The 20,666-nt window shown below is 40.3% G+C and overlaps 1 protein-coding gene across 2 annotated transcripts in view; it reads left to right on the top strand.

Annotated features, from left to right (window-relative positions):
• The first annotated feature begins 6,548 nt into the window (after positions 1–6,548).
• The window catches only part of LOC100677576 (cytochrome P450 3A12-like), a 45,288-nt gene continuing 31,170 nt past the window's right edge, over positions 6,549–20,666 (top strand). Inside the window, exons 1-3 of one of the 2 annotated variants that reach the window (XM_003416504.3) lie at positions 6,549–6,797; positions 7,962–8,055; positions 9,913–9,965. In XM_003416504.3, the coding sequence (XP_003416552.2) occupies positions 6,727–6,797; positions 7,962–8,055; positions 9,913–9,965 (218 nt within the window). In that variant the 5' untranslated portion in view covers positions 6,549–6,726. Of the gene's footprint in view, positions 6,798–7,961; positions 8,062–9,912; positions 9,966–20,666 lie in introns of both variants that reach the window. The other variant, XM_023555935.2, reaches the window with a different exon arrangement.

Here is a 20,666-nt window from a genome sequence, read left to right as displayed (position 1 = left end):
TGAACAAATCTGTCTTGGAAGAAGTAGAACCAGAATGCTCTTTAGAAGCAAGGATGGGTGAGGCTGCATCTTACATACTTTGGACCTTGTCATGGATTGAATTTTGTCTCCCCCAAAATACGTGTCAACTTAGTTAGGCCATGATTCCCAATATTGTGTGGTTGTCCTCCTTTTTGTGATTGTAATTTTATGTTAAGAGGATCTGGGTGGGATTGTAACATCACCCTTACTCAGGTCACCTCCCTGATCCAGTGTAAAGGGAGTTTCTCTGGGGTGTGACCTGCACTACCTTTTATCTCATAAGAGATAAAAGTAAAGGGAAGCAAGCAGAGATTTGGGGACATCATACCATCAAGAAAGCAGCACCAGGAGCAGAGCACTTCCTTTGAACCTGGGGTCCCTGTGCCTGAGAAACTATTCAACCAGGGGACGATTGAGGACAAGGACCTTCATCCAGAGCCAACAGAGAGAGAAAGCCATTCCCTGGAGCTGATGCCCAGAATTTGGACTTTTAGCCTACTTTACTGTGAGGAAATAAATTTTCTCTTCTTTAAAGCCATCGACTTGTGGTATTTCTGTTGTAGCAGCACTAGATAATTAAGACAGAATTGTTGTCAGGAGGTATCAGTCCCTGGAGAAGTACATCATACTTTGTAAAGTATAGGGTCAGCGGAAAAGAGGAAGACCCTCAACAAGGTGGATTGACACAGTGACTGCAACAGTGGGCTCAAGCATAACAACCTTGTAAGGATGGCACAGGACTGGGCAGTGTTTTGTTCTGTTGTGCATAGGGTCGCTATGAGCTGGAACTGACTTGATGGCACCTAACAATGACAACAGTATTGCCACACCTGCCCTTTTTTGGTTACTGTTTGCTTGATAAATTATTTTCCATTCTATGATTTTAAATTATTTATGTCTTTGTTTCTAAGATGTGTCTCTTGTAGAGAGCATATTGATTGTTTTTTTTTTTTAAATCCTACTCTCTCTTCACTGGTGCTGTTGATTCATTTATGTTTATTGTGATTATTGATAGGTTTGAGTTTATGGCTGTCATATTGTCGTGTTTTTTTTTCTTGTGGTGCTGATGTTTTATTTGTTCCTCTTACTTTGCTGAGTTTTTTTTGTTTGTGGGTTTTCTTTTATTTTGTTATTATAGATTTTGTGTTTACTGAGTCTTTGTTTTTCTTTTTTTTTTATTCTAATGAGTAGGTTTGTTAACTTGTTACCTTGAAATTTACCCTTTTCTTCCTAAGTTTGAACCTGTGTTTTATTACTTGATATCGTCTTTACTTCCTCTCCCTTTGAAAGTTCTATTCCCCCTCTTATTGTTTTGATGTGTCATCATTTACAGATTGATGTCTCTCCCTGTTTTAAGTCTTTTAACTTTGTTTTATTATTTAGAGTTCATTACCTGTGTTGGTATGTAGCTGATTTTGTCCTGTGTCCTAAACTCCAGTCATTGTCTGAAATTGTTGGTTCTCTAATCAAAAGACTCCCTTTAATAATTCTTATAAGTTCAACGTGGTTTTCACCAATTACCTTAATTTCTGTTTATCTGGAAATGTTCTAGTTTTGCTAAGGTATTTGAAAGACAGTTGTGCAGGGTATGTTATTCTTGGTTGGCTGTTTTATTTTCTTCCAACATTTTATATATGTGCCTTTCCATTGCATTCTTGTCTGCTTAATTTATGCCGAGTAATCAGAGCTTAGTCTTATCCTTTCCCTTTTGTAAGTGACTTTTCTTTTTTCTTGAGCTGCTCTCAAGGTTCTTTCTTTGTCTTTTGTTTTGGCAAGTGTGATTATGATATGTTTTGGTGACTTTCTTTTGAAGTCTATCCTATATGGGGTTCATTGAGCTTTTTGGACAGTCAGCTTTTCATGTTTCATAATATTGTTAAATTTCTGCCAGGAAATCTTCAACAATCTTCTGTGCTTTCCATTTTCTCCTCCTTTTCTGGAGCTCTGATCACAGGCAAATTTTTGTTTTTGACTGTCCCACATAATTCTTAGGTGTTCTTCATTTTTCTTCATTATTTTCAGTGGTTTTTCCTCAAAGTGGCATCCATAAATTTGTCTTCATTCTTGCTGATTGTATCTTCCCTTGTTTCATATTTCCTCTTAAAACCTTTTAGCAAGTTTCCATTTCTGAATTTTTGTTGTTTATCTTTTGGATTTTTAGTTGCTGTTTTTGTATGATTTGTAATCGTTTATTTATTTTGACATTTTGTTCTTGTATTATTTTCCTGAATTCTTCTATTGCTTTGTCTGTGTTTTCCTTGATTTTGGTTATACTTTTGTTGACTGTGTCTGTCTTTTGCATGATTTTGTCTATTTTTCCGTGTGTGTGTGTGTGTGTGTGTGTGTGTGTGTTTTCTTTGATCTCTTTCCTATCTCTTGGAAACTCATAAGTATTAGTCTTTCGAATTCTATATCAGGTAGTTCCACTGCCTTTTCTGTTGGAAGGTTATCTGATTATTTGTTTAGGTTACTTGATGGAGCCATCTTGTCCTGCTTTTTTTAAATGTTTTGATATTGTCTGCTGTCTCTGAGACATTAAGACAGCATTTTCTTTATTTATTGATTGTATGTTTATTTTTTGTCCTGCTTTTTTTTTTTTGTTTTGATATGTCGGGGCAGGTGGGCTGGAAGTGCTTTGCTGCATGCTTGTCTGTGGGCCTGATAGCTCTTACCACCTTGTCCCAGTGGGCAGGGCAGCATCAGGAAGACTCAACCTTCTTCACTGTTCACTGGCTTAGTAAGGCATCTGAAGGTAGAGTGGGTGGGCATTGTCTGCCTCCTGATGTCGGTCCAGTGGTGTGGGAGTGTTCACAGCACCTTACCAGTTTGGTGGGGATGTTGGATGGGGAATGGTACTGGTTTGCTTCCCACTGTTCAGCAGGTGGTCAAGTGGCATGAGGTGTAGGGTGCTGCGAACTAGGTGCAGCAACAGGGCTGAGCACCAGTAATACTCTAAATGTGGCAGCATGGCTGGAGCTGGCAGAAAAGGGGAAGAGGTGGTGTATGGGGCTCGGTGGAAGGGGAAAGACAAGAAAAGAGAGAAAAAGAAAAATTGTTGATACAGTGGTTGTCAGCAGGTGGAAGTGGGGAGGACCTGGGATCAGTGGGAAGGGGAAGTAGGTGATGTACAGGGCTAGGTGGGTGAGAGAAAGAAAAGAAAGAATGAAAAAGAAAATATTAAAAGAAATAAAAATAAAAAATGAAACCATAAATGGCTTCATGGTGGGGACTGGTTGGTGGGGCAGAGCGGACATGGGGCAGCAGTGGGCTGTTGCACCAGTATCACTGTATCTGTGGCAATGAGGTGGGGGCTGGAGGGAAGGGGAGAGGTGTCGTATGGGGCTAGGTGAAAAGGGGAAAGGAAAGTAAGGAAAGAGGAAAAGGAAAAAAATGATGGTGTGGTGGGGCCTAGTGAGTGAGTTTTGGGTAGGTCTCAGGGTTAGCTGGAAGGGAGAGAAGATGACGCATGTGTCTAGGTGGGAGGGAGAAAGAAAGGGTAGAAATGAAATAAAAAAATTAAAAATGTGGCTTGCAGCAGGGTCTGTGGGTGGGGGCAGGGCAGACCTGGGGCTGTGGTAGGCTGGTGAGCTCGCTGTTCTTCAGCTGTGGTAGTGCAGTAGGGGTCAGTGAGAAGGGGAGAGGTGGTATACGGGGCTAGGTGGGATAGAGAAAGAAAAGGAAGAATGAGAAAAAAGAACGAGAAAAAATAGTAGCATGGTGGGGGCCGGTGAGCAGTAGCAGGGTGGACCTGGGGGCAAGTGGGAAAGGAGGAGAAAGAAAAGATAGAAGAGAAAGGAAAAAAAAAAGAAGAAAAAATGGTGGCATGACGGGAGCTAGCAACTGGAGTTCGGGCAGGCCTGGGGCAGCGGTTGGCTGGTGGCTGTCTAGCTAATGCCACATGGTGGGGGTTCAGTGGGAGGTGGGGGCGGGTGTCATACGGGGCTAGGTGGGAGGGAGAAAGAAAACAGAAGAGAAAGGAGAAAAAAAAGAAGGAAAACAAGGGAAACAATGATGGCGTGGTAGGAGCCAGCAGGTGGGGGCAGGACGGACCCAGAGCAGTGGTAGTCCAGTGCCTGTCTAGTCCCCGTGGCACAGTGGAGGTTCGGTAGGAGGTGGTGTATGGGGCTAGGTGGGAGCAAGAAAGAAAAGGGGGAAAAAGAAGAAATAATCAAACAAATAGTGGCATGGTGGGAGCCGGCTTGTGAGGGTGGGCAGACCTGGGTAGTGGCAGGCTGGTGGCTTTCTGACTGTGGCGGTATGGCTGGGGCCTATGGAAACAGGGAAGGTGATATATGGGGCTTTGTAGAGTGGAGAAAGAAAAGGAAGCAAAAGGGGGTGAAAAGCAGTGAGATGGGAGAGAGTGGTGGGGCCAGCAGAGAGGGTTTCGTATTGTGGACCCTGGTGGTGGCGGCTACTTGGCTGTAGGTGCTCTTGCTGCTATGTACCAGAAGGGTGAGGGGGTGGGAAGGCATGTTTCCATGGTTGCCAGGTGCTCTGTCTCCTGTTGGGAGCTTGGTGAAGTTGCCAGCCGTACCCCGTCTGGCGTTGTTGCTGTCTGTTTTCCAAGATGGCGACACTGTGCCGTGTTAGTTGGCAGGGGACCTCCAGTTGGTACCTCTCCTCGTTCTGTTTTCCATCGGTTTCTTCTTACGTTTGCTATTTGGTCTAGTTCTTTATCCCTTCATTTGATGTTTAGGGTACCGGAATTGATGTTTGTATTTGTTTTACTTAGTTTTTCACGTCTTTTCTTCAGAGGAATAGCGTGTTGTGGCTGCCTAGGATGCCATCTTGGCTCTGCCTAACAGCACAACTCTTGTTACTTGAGTCTTTCCACATTAGGTGTTATCTTCTATGGAATTAAGTGGCACAAAAGACATGCCTTCTACTGTTTGTCCTAGCAGAGCAAAATCATTTTCATTGGTTAGGGCATGGTGCTGGCTATGTTTCAGTCCCAAGCAGAAGGTAACTTATTGTTGGTATAGATTCCATCCAGTTGAACCAGATGAGCAGGGTGAGTGGTTGGTCTTATGAGGCTTAGTTAGGAACCAGAATTAAAAAAAAAAAAAAAATTGCTGATTTGGTCTGGGTTCTCTCTATTTGCATAGTGGCCCTTATCAGGGATCAGTAAGCATTGAATATTAGCATCCCCAAGCATCAGGGGACTTTCCACCCTCTCGTCATAAAGTTTACATATATTGTTGTAGTCAGTTACCATTGGGAAGCCACTTGTATTCACTGGGTCTCAGTTTCTACATCTGTAAGCTGGACATAATAGCAGCTGACTCTACTTAACAGTGCCAATCGAAGCTACCAAAAGTGGGGAGAAATATATCAGAATTCTGTGGAGTCCCATTTTTCCTGGAGATGCCATCTTCCCTGAGAATAGGGGCCATTGTTGTCCAAGAAATTGCCCAACTTGCTGTCTACTGCAGGACTCTCTGAGGGGCTGGACAGAAGCAAGACAAATTGATACTGCCCAGTGCAACCATCAGCTCCATCTCCTCCATGCCCCATTTCTGTTTCAGAGCCATCTGGCTCAGGGCCCCCTGCTTCATCAACAATATGGGATGATGGAGTGGTCAATCACAGGGAAAGGAAACAGAAGATCCCCACAACATCATCCATTCAACCTCTCTGACACTCCTGAATGTCCACTCATGTAAATCACTCAGTCAGATACTAGGACCATGACTATGACTAGTACCCTGACTGTGTCCATGAGTAGGTCAGTGTCCGACAAGGGAAGCAGTGGTGCTGGAGGGTGGGCAATATAGCAATAGAAGTGTACGCAGGGGTTGGAAGCTATGCAGAAGAGAAAGTGGCTAAATCTGTTTGAAGTGGTTGGGGAGGCTGGACTCTAACAATGGGGGTTCTGTCTGAGCTGGACTTTGAAAGATTAATAGGAGCCTTCGGGGGCATAAAAGCAGTTGAGGTAGAGGAAACTGCATGGGTTCCCTCCACTTGTTTGGTGAAATTTCAAGAATTTTGGAGAGAGAGTAGCCATGGTTGACAAAGAAGGTCATAGTAGTTTTAAGGACAATGGCTTCACTTGGATTTCCTTTGAGTTTTTAAATTTTAAAAGTGATCATCTTTATTTTTAAAACAATAGCTGCAACGATGGCCTCAAACATACCAGCAATTGTGAGGATGGCATAGAACGGGGCAATGTTTGTTCTGTCATATATAAGGTGACCATGAATTGGAGGCACGTTGACAACAACAACATTTTTTAAACCCAAATTATAATATTTTTTAAGCCCAGATTATTTTATAAAATACCTTAGGTAATATAGTCAATGGTTCCATAAGATCCACGTGGAATTTCTGATAAGAACCAACAGCCTTTGGATTTACTGATAACACGGAGTTATTTGGATAACTGAGTTGTTTAGTTATCGATTTCTCACAAAGTATGAACTCCAGGGAGGTCATAGTGGGGGTATGCTTGGATGCTTTCCTAGTGCCATGTTTTCAACTAGTGCCTAGTTCAAAGTGTAGCTTGAACTTCCCAGGCTGCAGGTGGAGCTCAGGTGGCTCTTTCTCTGACTCCTGCTTCAGCCCCACCCCCTTCCCAGCATATAAATCTGCCAGCATCCTCCCTGAATCACAGCTGGGGTGGGAAGGAGGCTGTGCAGGTCTGGTGGAGCTCAGCACACACAGCTTGAAGGAAAAGTCAGAGGAGACTCTCCGGCAAGGAAAGTGACGATGGACCTGATCCCAAGCTTTTCCATGGAGACCTGGATTCTTCTGGTCACCATCCTGGTACTCCTCTACTTGTGAGTAGCTTCCCAGCTTCCTCAGTGCCATTGGATTGGGGTTATCATGCTTCTCCAACCACTTTTCCCCAGTTGTTTTGAAGATATAAAAGAGATAGGAAGGAAATTGCTTAAGTGTCGGTTTCCACATGACCATAAGCAGTAATTAGTCATCTTATGCAAATCCTATGAAGTTACTCCTTCATAAATAATCCCTACTCCACCTCCCAAATCCCAGTTTCTGTGACAAGGTGTGTTTAGTGACATTCTTTGTTCCTGATGATTGATTACCAATTTAGATATAGACAAATCAACAACAACGCAGTAGAGGAAGGCCTAAAAAAAAAAAAAAAAAAAAAAGTCACTCAGTTGGGACTATTTAGAGTAAAAGAGACCATTCACTTAGCAATATGGTTTTCAGCTTTTCCCATGCCTGTTTGCGGCTTGATAACTCATTTCTTTTTATCACTTTCATGCCCTTTTAAAATTTTATTTTATTGCATGTTATAAGATTGATTGGATTTGTATGGAATATTTGGAGGTATTACTGAATTAAAGGGTAGCCTCCAAAGAAGAGGAAACACGGTCTCATTTCTATTTATCATCTGGACAGAGAGATTTTTTTCTCATTTCTACTTAGAATTGTTTTCTTGTGTCGTCAAGACAGTTCTGACTCATGGCGACCTCATGAGTTAGAGTGGAACTGCTCCACAGGGTTTTCTTGGCTGTAATCTATATGGAAAAAACAGATACCAGGCCTTTTCTTCTGCAGTGCCAGTGGGTGAGTTGTAACCATCAGCCTTTTAGTGACCAGATGAGCACAAACCATTTGTGCCACCTAGGGACCTCTCTAGAATGAAACACTCAAATCCTGCAAGAGTCCGCTTATGAAATAGACACAAGCAAAGACCCTGGAAAAGTATCAGATCGAACTTCCCAGGAGCCCAAAGTTTGGAATCTTTTCAAGTATTCACTCTAGGATTGGCATCAGGGTGATTTTAGCTTCTTTTCATTCATCATCATTACTCCTTGTGGGTCTCACAGTAGAGGTGGAAAAGGAAATGGTGATGGGATGTGATTATTGCTGTTGGAGTTGTTATTGTTGTTTATTACGAACATGTTACCTCTCTAATACTGGCATCTGTATTGCAATCCTGGTGACCTAGCTTGCCTCTCACTTTATAGATATGGAACCCATTCACATAATGTTCTAAAGAAGCTTGGGATTCCTGGGCCCAAACCTTTGCCTTTTTTGGGAACTTCTCTGGCCTACCTCAAGGTGAGTGTTGTAGCTCCCTCTTTTGCTTCTTACAGTTGCATATACCTGCTCGATTTCATCAACAAATGCCCTTCCTCAGGAAAAAGTTTCTAGAACGTTCTAGAAACTGTGTATACTCCATCCAGCACATTGGCCTGGATTCCCCAAGGGCCCTATTCTCAAATGCTGCAATTTTTTGATCCAGTCTGAGAATCCAGTTGCCTTGCAGATTTAGCACAAGAGTCGATGTGCTAACATGGTAAACATCGTGAGGAGGAGTATCTGTTTGCCAGTGGTTCCTCCTAAGAAGTCACAGTGGTCTTAACGTTAGGAGAAGCAAACAAAAGGCGTTTTGGTAGTGGCTCATTAAGCCGTGTGTGCTGGATTCAAATTCTCCTGCTTCCAGCCTGAGCTCTTGGTAGCCCTTTTTTTTTGTACGCCTTACTGCAGAGTTCGCTTTCAAAAGTAGTTTATTCTATTTTATTTTTTGTTGTTACTCCTGGATAGGTTTTAACTTCAGGTTACTAGGCAGCTCAAGTATTCGTCATCTAGTAATTTGCAGATAGTGCATCCTCTCAAGAACTGTAAAACCCTGTGCTTATTTCCCTGGCTTTACCCAGCTCTTGCCACCCACGCCATCTTCTGGGAATCTGAGAGCTACAACAAGGGCTTTCTGCCTTTCTTCTTTTCTGTCAAAGGAGCCGCCTCTGTGAGTGAGTCCGAGCAGGGACTGAGTATCACTGAGACAAGGTTATTGTTGTCTGTCAATTTCCGATATTTAACTACTAAATGAGTTTTTCTTTTTTTAAATAAAAGCATGTCGTTGTTTTTTTTGTTGTTAGGTGCTCTTGAGTCATTTTCAACTCATAGCAACCCCCATGTGACAAAGTAGAACTTCATTATGGGACATTCACTCATTTTCTCCAAGCTTCGTTTTTCTTGCATGCCCGTGGAGGTAATTATTCAGTGGGTTAGGAGATTTTAGAGACAACATATGCACAAACAGAAACACTTCAGAAAGACAAAGAGTTACTTATTATTCATAGACAAGGTTACATCCTTCAGTATCTACAGTACTTAGAGAGAATTCAGTTATTTAAAATTCTCCATTTAGAATATCTCCTCTATTTCATATCTTCAATCCTAAGATATCTCTGAATAAGAACTTCCCTTTATCTGCCAGTGAAAAGACAGTGTAGTAGTTTTCTAGGGCTGCCATCACAAAGTACCACAAAGCTGGTGACCCAAAATAACAGAAATTTATTACCTCACAGTTCTGGAGGTGTTGACACGGCTGGCTTTCAGTGAAGGCTGTAGGGAAAGATGTATTCTTGCCTCTTCCTAGCTACTGGTGGTTCCTGGCAATCCTTGGCGTTCCTTGCTTTGTAGATGCATCACTCCCATCTCTGACTTAGTCTTCACAGGACCATATTCCCCTTCTGTCCTCCTGTGTCTCTCTGGGTCTGTGACTCTTATCCTCTTCTTATAAAGACAGCAGTCACATTGGATTGGAGCCCACCCTGCTCCAGTATGACCTCATGTTAAGTTAACTGAGAACTTCTTTGTTGTTGTGAGTTGCTGTAGAGTCAGCTGCAACTCACGGAGACCTTATGTATAAGAGAATGATCCTGCACCATCTCCATGATTTTTGATATGTTTAAGCCCATTGTTGAAACCCTATTTCCCCACAAGTTTACTTTCACAGGTACCAAAGGTTCAGAGTTCAACATATTCTTTTAGGGAATACAATTCAATCAATAATAGAGAGTAAGCTTGATTTCATCTGATTTGGATTTTTTTTTTCTTTTTGTCCCTGAAAGTATTAGGGGTGAGTACATCGAAATGAATAAGCTAGTATTATTTTGTTTCTCCTTGCAGGGTTCGTGGGATTTTGACATGAAATGTTCTAAAAAGTATGGAAAATTTTGGGGGTGAGTATTCTGGAAACTTCCATTGGATAAACTTGTTGTGATGAGGCACTCGGCTGTGTGGAGGACAGTCACAGCCCTGAGCCTCGTGTTGTTGTTGTTAGGTGCCATTGAGTTGGTTCCGACTCATAGCAACCGTATGTACAAGAGAACGAAACACTGCCCGGTCCTGTGCCATCCTTACAATTGTTATGCTTGAGCTCATTGTTACAGCCACTGTGTCAATCCACCTCACTGAGGGTCTTCCTCTTTTCTGCTGACCCTGTACTCTGCCAAGCATGATGTCCTTCTCCAGGGACTGATCCCGCCTGACAACACGTCCAAAGTATGTAAGATGCAGTCTTGCCATCCTTGCCTCTAAGGAGCATTCTGGCTATACTTCTTCCAAGACAGATTTGTTTGTTCTTTTGGCAGTCCATGGTTTATTCAATATTCTTCACCAATACCACAATTCAAAGGCGTCAACTCTTCTTCGGTCTTCCTTATTAATTGTCCAGCTTTCACATGCATATGATGTGATTGAAAATACCATGGCTTGGGTCCGGCGCACCTTAGTCTTCAGGGGACATCTTTGCTCTTCAACACTTCAAAGAGGTCCCTTGCAGCTGATTTACTCAATGCAATGCGTCTTTTGATTTCTTGACTGCTGCTTCCAATGGCTGTTGATTCTGGATCCATATAAAATGAAATCCTTGACAACTTCAATCTTTTCTCCATTTATCATGATATTGCTCGTTGGTCCAGTCGTGAGTATTTTTGTTTTCTTTATGTTGAGGTGCAATCCATACTGAAGGCTGTGGTCTTTGATCTTCATTAGTAAGTGCTTCAAGTCCTCTTCACTTTCAGCAAGCAAAGTTGTGTCATCTGCATAACACAGGTTGTTGATGAGTCTTCCTCCAATCCTGATGCCCCGTTCTTCTTCATATAGTCCAGCTTCTCGGATTATTTGCTCAGCATACAGATTAAATAGGTACGGTGAAAGAATACAACCCCGACGCACACCTTTCCTGGCTTTGAACCAATCAATATCCCCTTTTCTGTCTGAACAACCGCCTCTTGATCTATGGAAAGGTTCCTCATGAGCATGATTAAGTGTTCTTGAATTCCCATTCTTCGCAATGTTAACCATAATTTATTATGATCCACACAGTCAAATGCCTTTGCATAGTCAATAAAACACAGGTAAACATCTTTCTGGTATTCTCTGCTTTCAGCCAGGATCCATCCGACATCAGCAATGATATCCCTGGTTCCATGTCCTCTTCTGAAACCAGCCTGAATTTCGGGCAGTTCCCTGTCGATATACTGCTCTCCGGAGCCGTGTTTGAATGATCTTCAGCAAAATTTTGCTTGCGTGTGATATTAATGATATTGTTCAATAATTTCCACATTCGGTTGGATCACCTTTCTTGGGAATAGACATAAATATGGATCTCTTCCAGTCAGTTGCCCAGGAAGCTGTCTTCCATATTCCTTGGCATAGATGAGTGAGCACCTCCAGCAATGCATCTGTTTGTTGAAACATCTCAATTGATATTTCATCAATTCCTGGAGCCTTGTTTTTCGCTAATGCCTTCAGAGCAGCTTGGACTTCTTCCTTTGGTACCATCGGTTCCTGATCATATGCCGCCTCTTGAAATGGCTGAACATTGACTAATTCTTTTTGGTATAATGACTCTCTGTATATTCCTCCCATCTTCTTTTGATGCTTCCTGCATCGTTTAATATTTTCCCCATGGAATCCTTCATTATTGTAACTCGAGACTTGAATTTTTTCTTTAGTTCTTTCAGCTTGAGAAACGCCGAGTGTGTTCTTCCCTTTTGGTTTTCCATCTCCGGCTGTTTGCACATGTCATTATAATACTTTACTTTGTCTTCTCGAGACACGCTTCAAAATCTTCTGTTCGGTTCTTTTACTTCATCAATTCTTCCTTTTGCTTTAGCTGCTCGACGCTCAAGAACAAGTTTCAGAGTCTCCTCTGACATCCATCTTGGTCTTTTCTTTCTTTCCTTTCTTTTTAGTGACCTTTTGCTTTCTTCATGGATGATGTCCTTGATGTCATTCCGCAACTCGTCTGGTCTTCAGTCACTAGTGTTCAACGCGTCAAAGCTATTCTTCAGATGGTCTCTAAATTCAGGTGGGATATATTCGAGGTCATATTTTGGCTTTCGTGGACTTGCTCTGATTTTCTTCAGTTTCAGCTTGAACTTGCATATGAGCAGTTGATGGCTTGTCCCACAGTCAGCCCCTAGCCTTGTTCTGACTGATGATATTGAAGTTTTTCATCATCTCTTTCCACAGATGTAGTCAATTTCATTTCTGTGTGTTCCATCTGGCGAGGCCGATCTGTATAGTTGCCGTTTATGTTAGTGAAAGAAGGTATTTGCAATGAAGAAGTGGTTGGCCTTGCAAAATTCTATCATTCGATCTCCAGCATTATTTCTATCACCAAGGCCTCTTTTCCAACTACTGATCCTTCTCTGTGTCCAATATTAGCATTCCAATTGCCAGTAATTAGCAATGCATCTTGATTGCATGTTTGATCAATTTCAGACTGCAGCAGCTGATAAAACTCTTCTATTTCTTCATCTTTGGCCCTAGTTCTTGGTGCCTAAATTTGAATAATAGTCGTATTAATAGGCGTATGGATATTATCCTATCACTGACAGCATTGTACTTCAGGATAGATTTTGAAATGTTCTTTTTGACGATGAATGCAACACCATTCCTCTTCGAGTTGTCATTCCCAGCATAGTAGACTATATGATTGTCCGATTCAAAATGGCCAATACCAGTCCATTTCAGCTCACTAATACCTAGGATATCGATGTTTATGCATTCCATTTCATTTTTGACGGTTTCCAATTTTCCTAGATTCATACTTCATACATCCCAGGTTCCAATTATTAATGGATGTTTGCAGCTGTTTCTTCTCATTTTGAGTCACGCCACATCAGCAAATGAAGGTCCTGAAAGCTTTACTCCGTCCACATTATTAAGGTCAACTCTACTTTGAGGAGGCAGCTCTTCCCCAGTCATCTTTTGAGTGCCTCCCAACCTGAGGGGCTCATCTTCCAGCACTATATCAGACAATGTTCCGCTGGTATTCATAAGGTTTTCACTGGCTAATGCTTTTCAGAAGTAGACTGCCGGGTCCTTCTTCCTAGTCTGTCTTAGTCTGGAAGCTCAGCTGAAACCTGTCCTCCATGGGTGACCCTGTTGGTATCTGAATACCGGTGGCATAGCTTCCAGCATCACAGCAACACGCAAACCCCCACAGGACAACAAACTGACAGACACATGAGCCTCGTAGGATGAACTATCTCTTGTAAAGCTCTTGGAGATTTGTCATAGCTGTGATCCCACACGTCTCCAGGTTTCATAGTCTACAGTCTGAGTGAGGCCTAGAAAATTGAAGATAATCACTTTTGTCCAGAGACTGCCAGCATTAGTTTCTGTCTAATTTTTCCTTCCGTAGGTCTGCATTATTTCAAAATGTTCTGTTGTTGTGTGTGGTTGAGTTGATTATGATTCATAGTGACCCTTGGTGACAGAGTAGAACTGCCTCATAGTGTTTTCTAGGATATAATCTTTACAGGAGCAGATCACCACGTCTTTCTCCCATGGAAACGCTGGGTAAGTTTGAACTGCCAACCTTTTGGTTAGTGGCAGAGCATAGAACTATTGCTCCACTAGGGCTCCTTCAAACTCTTCTGCTCTTATTAGGTTCCTTCAGGTTGGTGCACACTCATAGTGACCCTGTGTGCAACAGAATGAAACACTGCCTGGTCCTACACCATCCTCACAGTCCTTATGCTTGAGCCCGTTGTTGCAGCCACTGTGTCAATCCATCTCGTTGAGAGTTTTCTTCTTTTTTGCTGACCCTCTACTTTACCAAAACATGACCCTCTACTTTACCAAGGATGACCACTCGTGACTTGTCCCTCCTGATAGTATGTTTAAAGTACCTCAGGTGAAGTCTCAAAATCCTTGCTTCCAAAGAACATTCTGGCTGTTTTTCTTGTAAGACATATTTGTTCATTCTTCTGGCAGTCCATGGTATATTCAATATTCTTTGTCAATATCATAATTTAAAGTCATCAGTTCTTCTTCAGTCTCCCTTATTCCATTGTCCAGCTTTCACATGTATATGAGGTGATTGAAAATACTGTGGCTTAGGTCAGGGGAATCTTTGTACTCGAAGTGATATCTTTCCTTTTTAATACTTTAAGGAGGTCTTTTGCTGCAGATTTGACCAAGGAATACATGGTTTGATTTCTTGACTTCTGCTTTCATGGGCATGGATTGTGGATCTAAGTAAAATGAAATCCTTAACAACTGCAATCTTTTCTGATGTTGCTTATTGATCCAGTTGTGAGTATATTTACTTTCTTTTTTCATTGTACTTTACATGAAGGTTTACAGAGCAAACTAGTTTCTCATGAAACAATACACATATTGTTTTATGACATTGATTAACAACCCCACGACATGTCAACACTCTCCCTTCTCAACCTTGGCTTCCCTGTTACCAACTTTCCTGTCTTCTCCTGCCTTCTAGTCCTTGCCTCTGGGCTGGTGTCCCCCTTTAGTCTCATTTTGTTTTATGGCCCTGTTCAGTCTTTGAAGGGTGAACCTCAGGAGTGACTTCATTACTGAGCTGAAAGTGTGTCTGGGGGCATACTCTCAGGGTTTCTCTAGTCTCTGTCAGGCTAGCAAGGTCTGGTCTTTCTTTTTGAGTTAGAATTCAGGTCTGCATTCTTCTCCAACTCTGTCCAGGACCCTCTCTTATGATTCCTCTCAGAGCAGTCATTGGTGGTAGCTGGGCACCATCTAGTTGTACTGGACTCAGTCTGGTGGAGGCTGTGGTAGATGTGACCTATTAGTCCTTGGACTAATCTTTCCCTTGTTTCTTTAATTTTCTTCATTATTTTTTGCTCCCAAAGAGTGGAGACCAGTGGAGTATCCTAGATGGCTGCTCACAGGCTTTTAAGATCCCAGATGCTACTCACCAAAGTAGAATGTAGAACACTTTCTTTATGAACTATGTTATGCCAATTGAGGTAGATGGTCCCTACAGCCCTCGGCCGAGCAATTCAGTTCCGCAGGGAGTTTGGATGTGATTATGGAGCCTCTGTGACCTTGCCTTGTGCAAGGTGTACTGGCTTCCCCAGTTTTGTGTACTGTTTTATGCTTTGCCAAAGTTACCACTTATCTATGGTTATTTAGTGCTTTTCCATCCCTAACCTTCCCTTCCCTTGTAAACATCAAAGATTGTTTCTTTTTGTGTGTAAATCTTTTCATGAGTTTTTACAGTAGTGATCTCATACAATATTTGTCCTTTTGTGATTGACTTATTTCACTCAGCATAATGCCCTCCAGATTCATCCACGTTATGAGATGTGTTGCAGATTCATGGGCATTGTTTATCCTTTCATAATACTCCATTGTGTGTATGTACCACAGTTTGCTTATCCATTCATCTGTTGATGGGCATCTAGGTTGTTTCCGTCTTTTTGCTATTGTGAACAAAGCTGCAGCGAATATGGGTGTGCATATGTCTATTCATGTGATGACTCTTATTTCTCTAGGATATATTCCTAGGAGTGAGATTGCTGGATTGTATGGTATTTCTAGTTCTGGCTTTCTAAGGAAGTACCATATCACTTTCCAAAATGGTTGTATCATTTTGCATTGTCACCAGTAGCATATAAGAGTTCCGATCTCCCTGAAGCCTCTCGAACATTTGATATTCCCCTTTTTTTTTGTCTTGTGCCAGTAATGCTAGGGTGAGTTGGTGTCTCATTGTGGGTTTGATTTGCATTTCTCTTTTTTTTTAATGGTTAGTGATCTTGAACATTTCCTCATGTGTCTGTTGGCCGCTTAAATGTCTTCTTTGGTGAAGTGTCTGTTCATTTCCTTTGCCCATTTTTTGGTTGGATTATTTGTCTTTTTGTTGTAGCGGTGTTGGATTTTCTTGCAGATTTTACAGATTAGACTTTTATTTGATTTGTAACAGCCCAAATTTTTTCCCCAGTCTGTACGTTCTGTTTTTACTCTTTTGGTGAAGACTTTTGATAAGTACAAGTGTTTAATTTTTTGAAGACCCCAGTTACCCATCTTATATTCTAGAGTTTGTGTGTTGTTGATTTGTATCCTGTTAATGTTGTGTATTAGGGCCTCTAGCATTGATCCCGTTTTTTCTTCTATGAACTTCATAGTTTTTGGCTTTATATTTAGGTCTTTGATCCATTTTGAATTAGTTTTTGTATATGGTGTGAGGTATGGGCCCTGTTTCATCTTTTTGCAGATGGACATCCAGTTTTGCCAGCACTATTTGTTAAAAAGACTGTCTTTTCCCCATTTGATGGACTTTGGGCCCTTAGTCGAAGATCAGGTGACCATAGGTGGATGGGTTTCCATCTTGGTTCTCAATTCTGTTCCATTGGCCAATGTGGTTGTTGTCGGACCAGTACCAAGCTGTTTTGACTACTGTAGCTGTATAATAGGTTCTGAGGTCAGGTAGTGTGAACCCTCCTACTTTATTCCTCTTCTTCAATAGTGCTTTACTCATCTGGGGCTTCTTTCCTTTCCATATAAAGTTAATGAACAGTTTTTCCATCTCTTTAAAGAATGCTGTTGGTATTTGGATCAGGATTGAGTTGTATTTGTAAATCTTTTTGGGTAGTATTGACATTTTTACAATGATGAATTTATATATCCATCAATGTGGTATGTTTTTCCATTTATGTAGATCTCTTTTGTTTTCTTGCAGTAGTGTTTTGTAGTTTTCTTTGTATAGATCTTTTACATCCCTGGTTAGATTTATTCCTATGTATTTTATTTTTTAACCACATCCACTGCCGTCAAGTCGATTCTTTTTTATTTTATTTTTTAGAGGTTATCATAAATGGTATTGTTTTTGTGATTTCCTTTTCATCATTCTCTTTATTGGTGTATAGGAATCCAACTGATTTTTGTATGTTTATGTTGTATCCTCCTCCTCTGCTGAATCTTTCTATTAGTTCCAGTAGTTTTCTCACGGAGTCTTTTGGGTTTTCTATAAAAAAAAAAAAAAAAAATAGTATGATAGCACCCGCAAATACAGACGGTTTAACTTCTTCATTATCAATTTGGATGCTCTTTATTTGTTTTTCTTGCCTTATTACTCTAGCTATGACTTCTAGCACAATGTTAAATTGGAGTGGTGGTAAATGACATCCTTGTCTTGTTCCTATTCTCAAGGGGAATGTTTTCAGCTCTATCCATTAAGAATGATGTTGGCCGTTGGTTTTGCATAGATGCCATTTATTATGTTGAGAAATTTCTCTTCTATACCTATTTTATTGAGAGTTTTTATAAGGAATGGGTGTTGGACACTGTTCAATGCCTTTTCTGCATCAATTGAGATGATCATGTGATTCTTTTCTTTCCTTTTATTTATGTGGTAGATTGTGTTGATTGGTTTTCTAATGTTAAGCCGTCCTTGCATAACTTTCACGAATCTTACTTGGTTGTGGTGTAGTATTTTTTTGATATGATGCTTTATTCTATTGGCTAGAATTCTGTTGATAATTTTTGCATCTATATTCTTGGGAGATATTTGTCTGTAATTTTCTTTTTTTGTGGTTTGGTTGCTTGGTTTTGGTATCAGGTTTATGCTGGCTTCATAGAATGAATTTGGAAGTATCGTTTCCTATTCTATGTTCTGAAATAGTTTGAGTAGTACTGGCATAAGCTCTTCTCTGAATGTTTGGTAGAATTCTCCAGTGAAACCATCTGGGCCTTGGCTTTTCTTTTTTGTTGGGAGTTTTTTTTTTTCTTATTACCTTTCAATCTCTTCTCTTGTTATGGGCCTGTTTAGTTTTTCAACATCATTTTGTGTTAGTTTGGATAAGTAGCATGTTTCTAGAAATTTGTCCATTTCCTCTAGGTTTTCAAATTTGTTGGAGTATAGTTTTTCATAATTCTCCCTGTTATGATCCTTTTTATATCAGTTGGGTCTGTTGTAATGTTCCACATTTCATTTCTTATTTGGATTATTTGTGTCCTCTCCCGTTTTTCTTTTGTCAATTTGTCCAGTGGTTTGTCAATTTTGTTGAGCCTTTGAAAGAATCAACTTTTGGCTTTATTGATTCTTTCTATTGTTTTCCTATTCTCTATTTCATGTATTTCTGCTCTTATCTTTATTATTTCCTTTCTTCTGGTGGCTGTGGGCTTCTTTTGCTGTTGTCTTTCTATTTGTTTAAGTTGTGTAACTAATGTTTTGATTTTGTCAGTTTCTTCTTTTTTGATGTGTGCATCTATTGCTATAAATTGACCTCTGAGGACTGCCTTTGCTGTGTCCCGAAAGTTTTCGTATGATGTGTTTTCATTCTTATTTGATTCTAGGAATTATTTGATTCCATCTCTGATTTCTTCTGTTACTCAGTGGTTTTCAAGCAGGGTGTTATTCAGTTTCCATGTAATTGATTTTTTTCCCCTGCTGTTCCTGTTGTTAATTTCTACTTTGATGGTGTTGTGATGAGAGAAGATAGATTGTATTATCTCAATGTTTTGGATTTTGTTGAGGGTTTCTCTGTGGCTTAAGATCTGGTCTATTTTCGGGAATGTTCCATGCATGGTGGAAAAGAATATGTACTTTGCAGTTGTTGGGTGGAGTGTTCTATATATGTCTGTGAGGTCATGTTGGCTGATTGTGCTCTTTAGCTCTTCTGTATCTTTGTTGAGTTTCTTTCTAGATGTTCTGTCCTTTACCAACAGTGGTGTGTTGAAATCTCCTACTGTTATTGTGGAACTGTCGATTTCTGTTTTCACTGCTGTTAGAGTTTGTTTTATGTATTTTGGAGCCCTGTCATTGGGTATGTAGATGTTTATTTTGGTTAAGTCCTCATGATACATTCTCCCTTTAATCATTATATAGTGGCCTTCTTTGTCTTTTATGGTGGATTTTGTTTTGAAGTCTATTTTATCTGAGACTAGTATTGCCACTTCTGCTCTTTTTTGGTAGTTATTTGCTTGATATATTTTTTCCATACTTTGAATTTTAGTAAATTTACATCTTTGTTTCTAAGGTACGTCTCTTAGAGACAGCATATTGATGGACCCTGTTTTTTTTAATCTGTTCCGTCATTCTCTGTCTCTTTATGGGTGCATTTAGGCCATTTACATTCAGTGTGATTATTGACAGGCATGAGTTTATTGCTGTCGTTTTGTGAGTTTTTTTTTTGTGGTGCTGACATTTTCTTTGTTCCTCTTACTCTCTTTTGCTGTATTCCTTTTGTTTGTGGTTTTCTTTTTTTTCTTTTGTTTTTGTAGATTGTGTTTATATTGAGAGTTTATGGTTTTCTTCTTTTTTTGTTGAGTAGGTTTCCTAATTTTCTTTTTGGTTACCTTGAAATTTACCCTTACCGTCATAGATTTGAATGAGTCTATTATTACTTGGTATCACCTTGCCTTCCTCACCATTAGAAAGTTCTATACCTACACCATTTATTCCCTCTTTTATTGTTCTGATGTTGTCATTTACAGATTAACCTCTCTGGTTCCTTGTTGTAATTCTTTTGGTTTTGGATAATCCCTGAGAGTTCATTTCCTAGGAAGGTATCTGGCTGGTACAATCTTGCATCCTAAATTCAGGCTGTGGTCTGATGTTGTTTGTTCTCAGACTGAAGGACTCCCTTTAATAATTCTTGTAAGTTTGGTTTTGTTTTTACATATTCCCTTAATTTTGATTTATCTGGAAATTCCTAATTTTACCATCATATTTGAACAAAAGTTTTGCAGGATTGATTATTCTTGGTTGCCAATTTTTTTTCTTTCAAGGTTTTATTTATGTCACCCCCTTGCCTTCTTACCTGCACGATTTCTGCCAAATAATCAGAGCTTAGTCTTATTGCTTCTTTGTATGTGACTTTTTGTTTTTCTTAAGCTGCTCTCAGAATTTTTTCTTTGTCTTTGGTTTTAGTGAGTGTGCTTATGGTATGCCTTGGTGATTTTCTTTTGGGGTCTATCCTATGTGGGGTTTGTTGAGCTTCTTGGATGGTCAGGTTTTCATCTTTCCTGATATTAGGGAAGTTTTCTGTCAGACGTTCTTCAGTGATCCTCACTGTGTTTTCCATCTTCTCCCTCTGTTGTGGAACTCTGATCACTAGCAAATTTTTGCTTTTGATTGTATCCCACATAATTTTCAGGTTTTTTCTTTTTTTGTTCTTTTTTCTGATTTTTCCTCAAACAGAATTGTATCCAAGTATTTGTCTTCAGTTTCGCTGATCATGCTTCCATCGTTTCTTACCTGCTCCTCAGCCCTCCTATGACTCTGTCCATTTCTTAAATCTTGTTTGTTTATCTTTTGAATTTCTAACTGTTGCTTTTGTGTGATTTCTAGTTGTGAATTTATTTTGGCATTTTGTTCCTGTATTATTTTCCTGAATTGTTCCATTGTTTTGGTCCATATTTTCCTGCCTTTTCATAAATTGTCTATTTTTTCCTCATTTTTGTCTGCTTTTTGCTACAACTCTTGGATTGCTCTTAATATTCCCTGTCAGGTAATTGTAGTTCCTTTTCTTCTACTGGAATGTCATGTGGCATTTTATTTTGAACGCATACTGAAACCATCCTGGCCTGTGTCTTTTAATAAGTTTTGATATTGCCTGCTGTCTTTGGGGCATTCAGTAGTTATTTTCTTTGTTTCTTGATTATAG

The sequence above is a fragment of the Loxodonta africana genome, chromosome 12 (genome assembly GCF_030014295.1).
Source record: "Loxodonta africana isolate mLoxAfr1 chromosome 12, mLoxAfr1.hap2, whole genome shotgun sequence".
NCBI lineage: Eukaryota > Metazoa > Chordata > Mammalia > Proboscidea > Elephantidae > Loxodonta > Loxodonta africana.
This window is presented reverse-complemented; position numbering and strand designations above follow the sequence as displayed.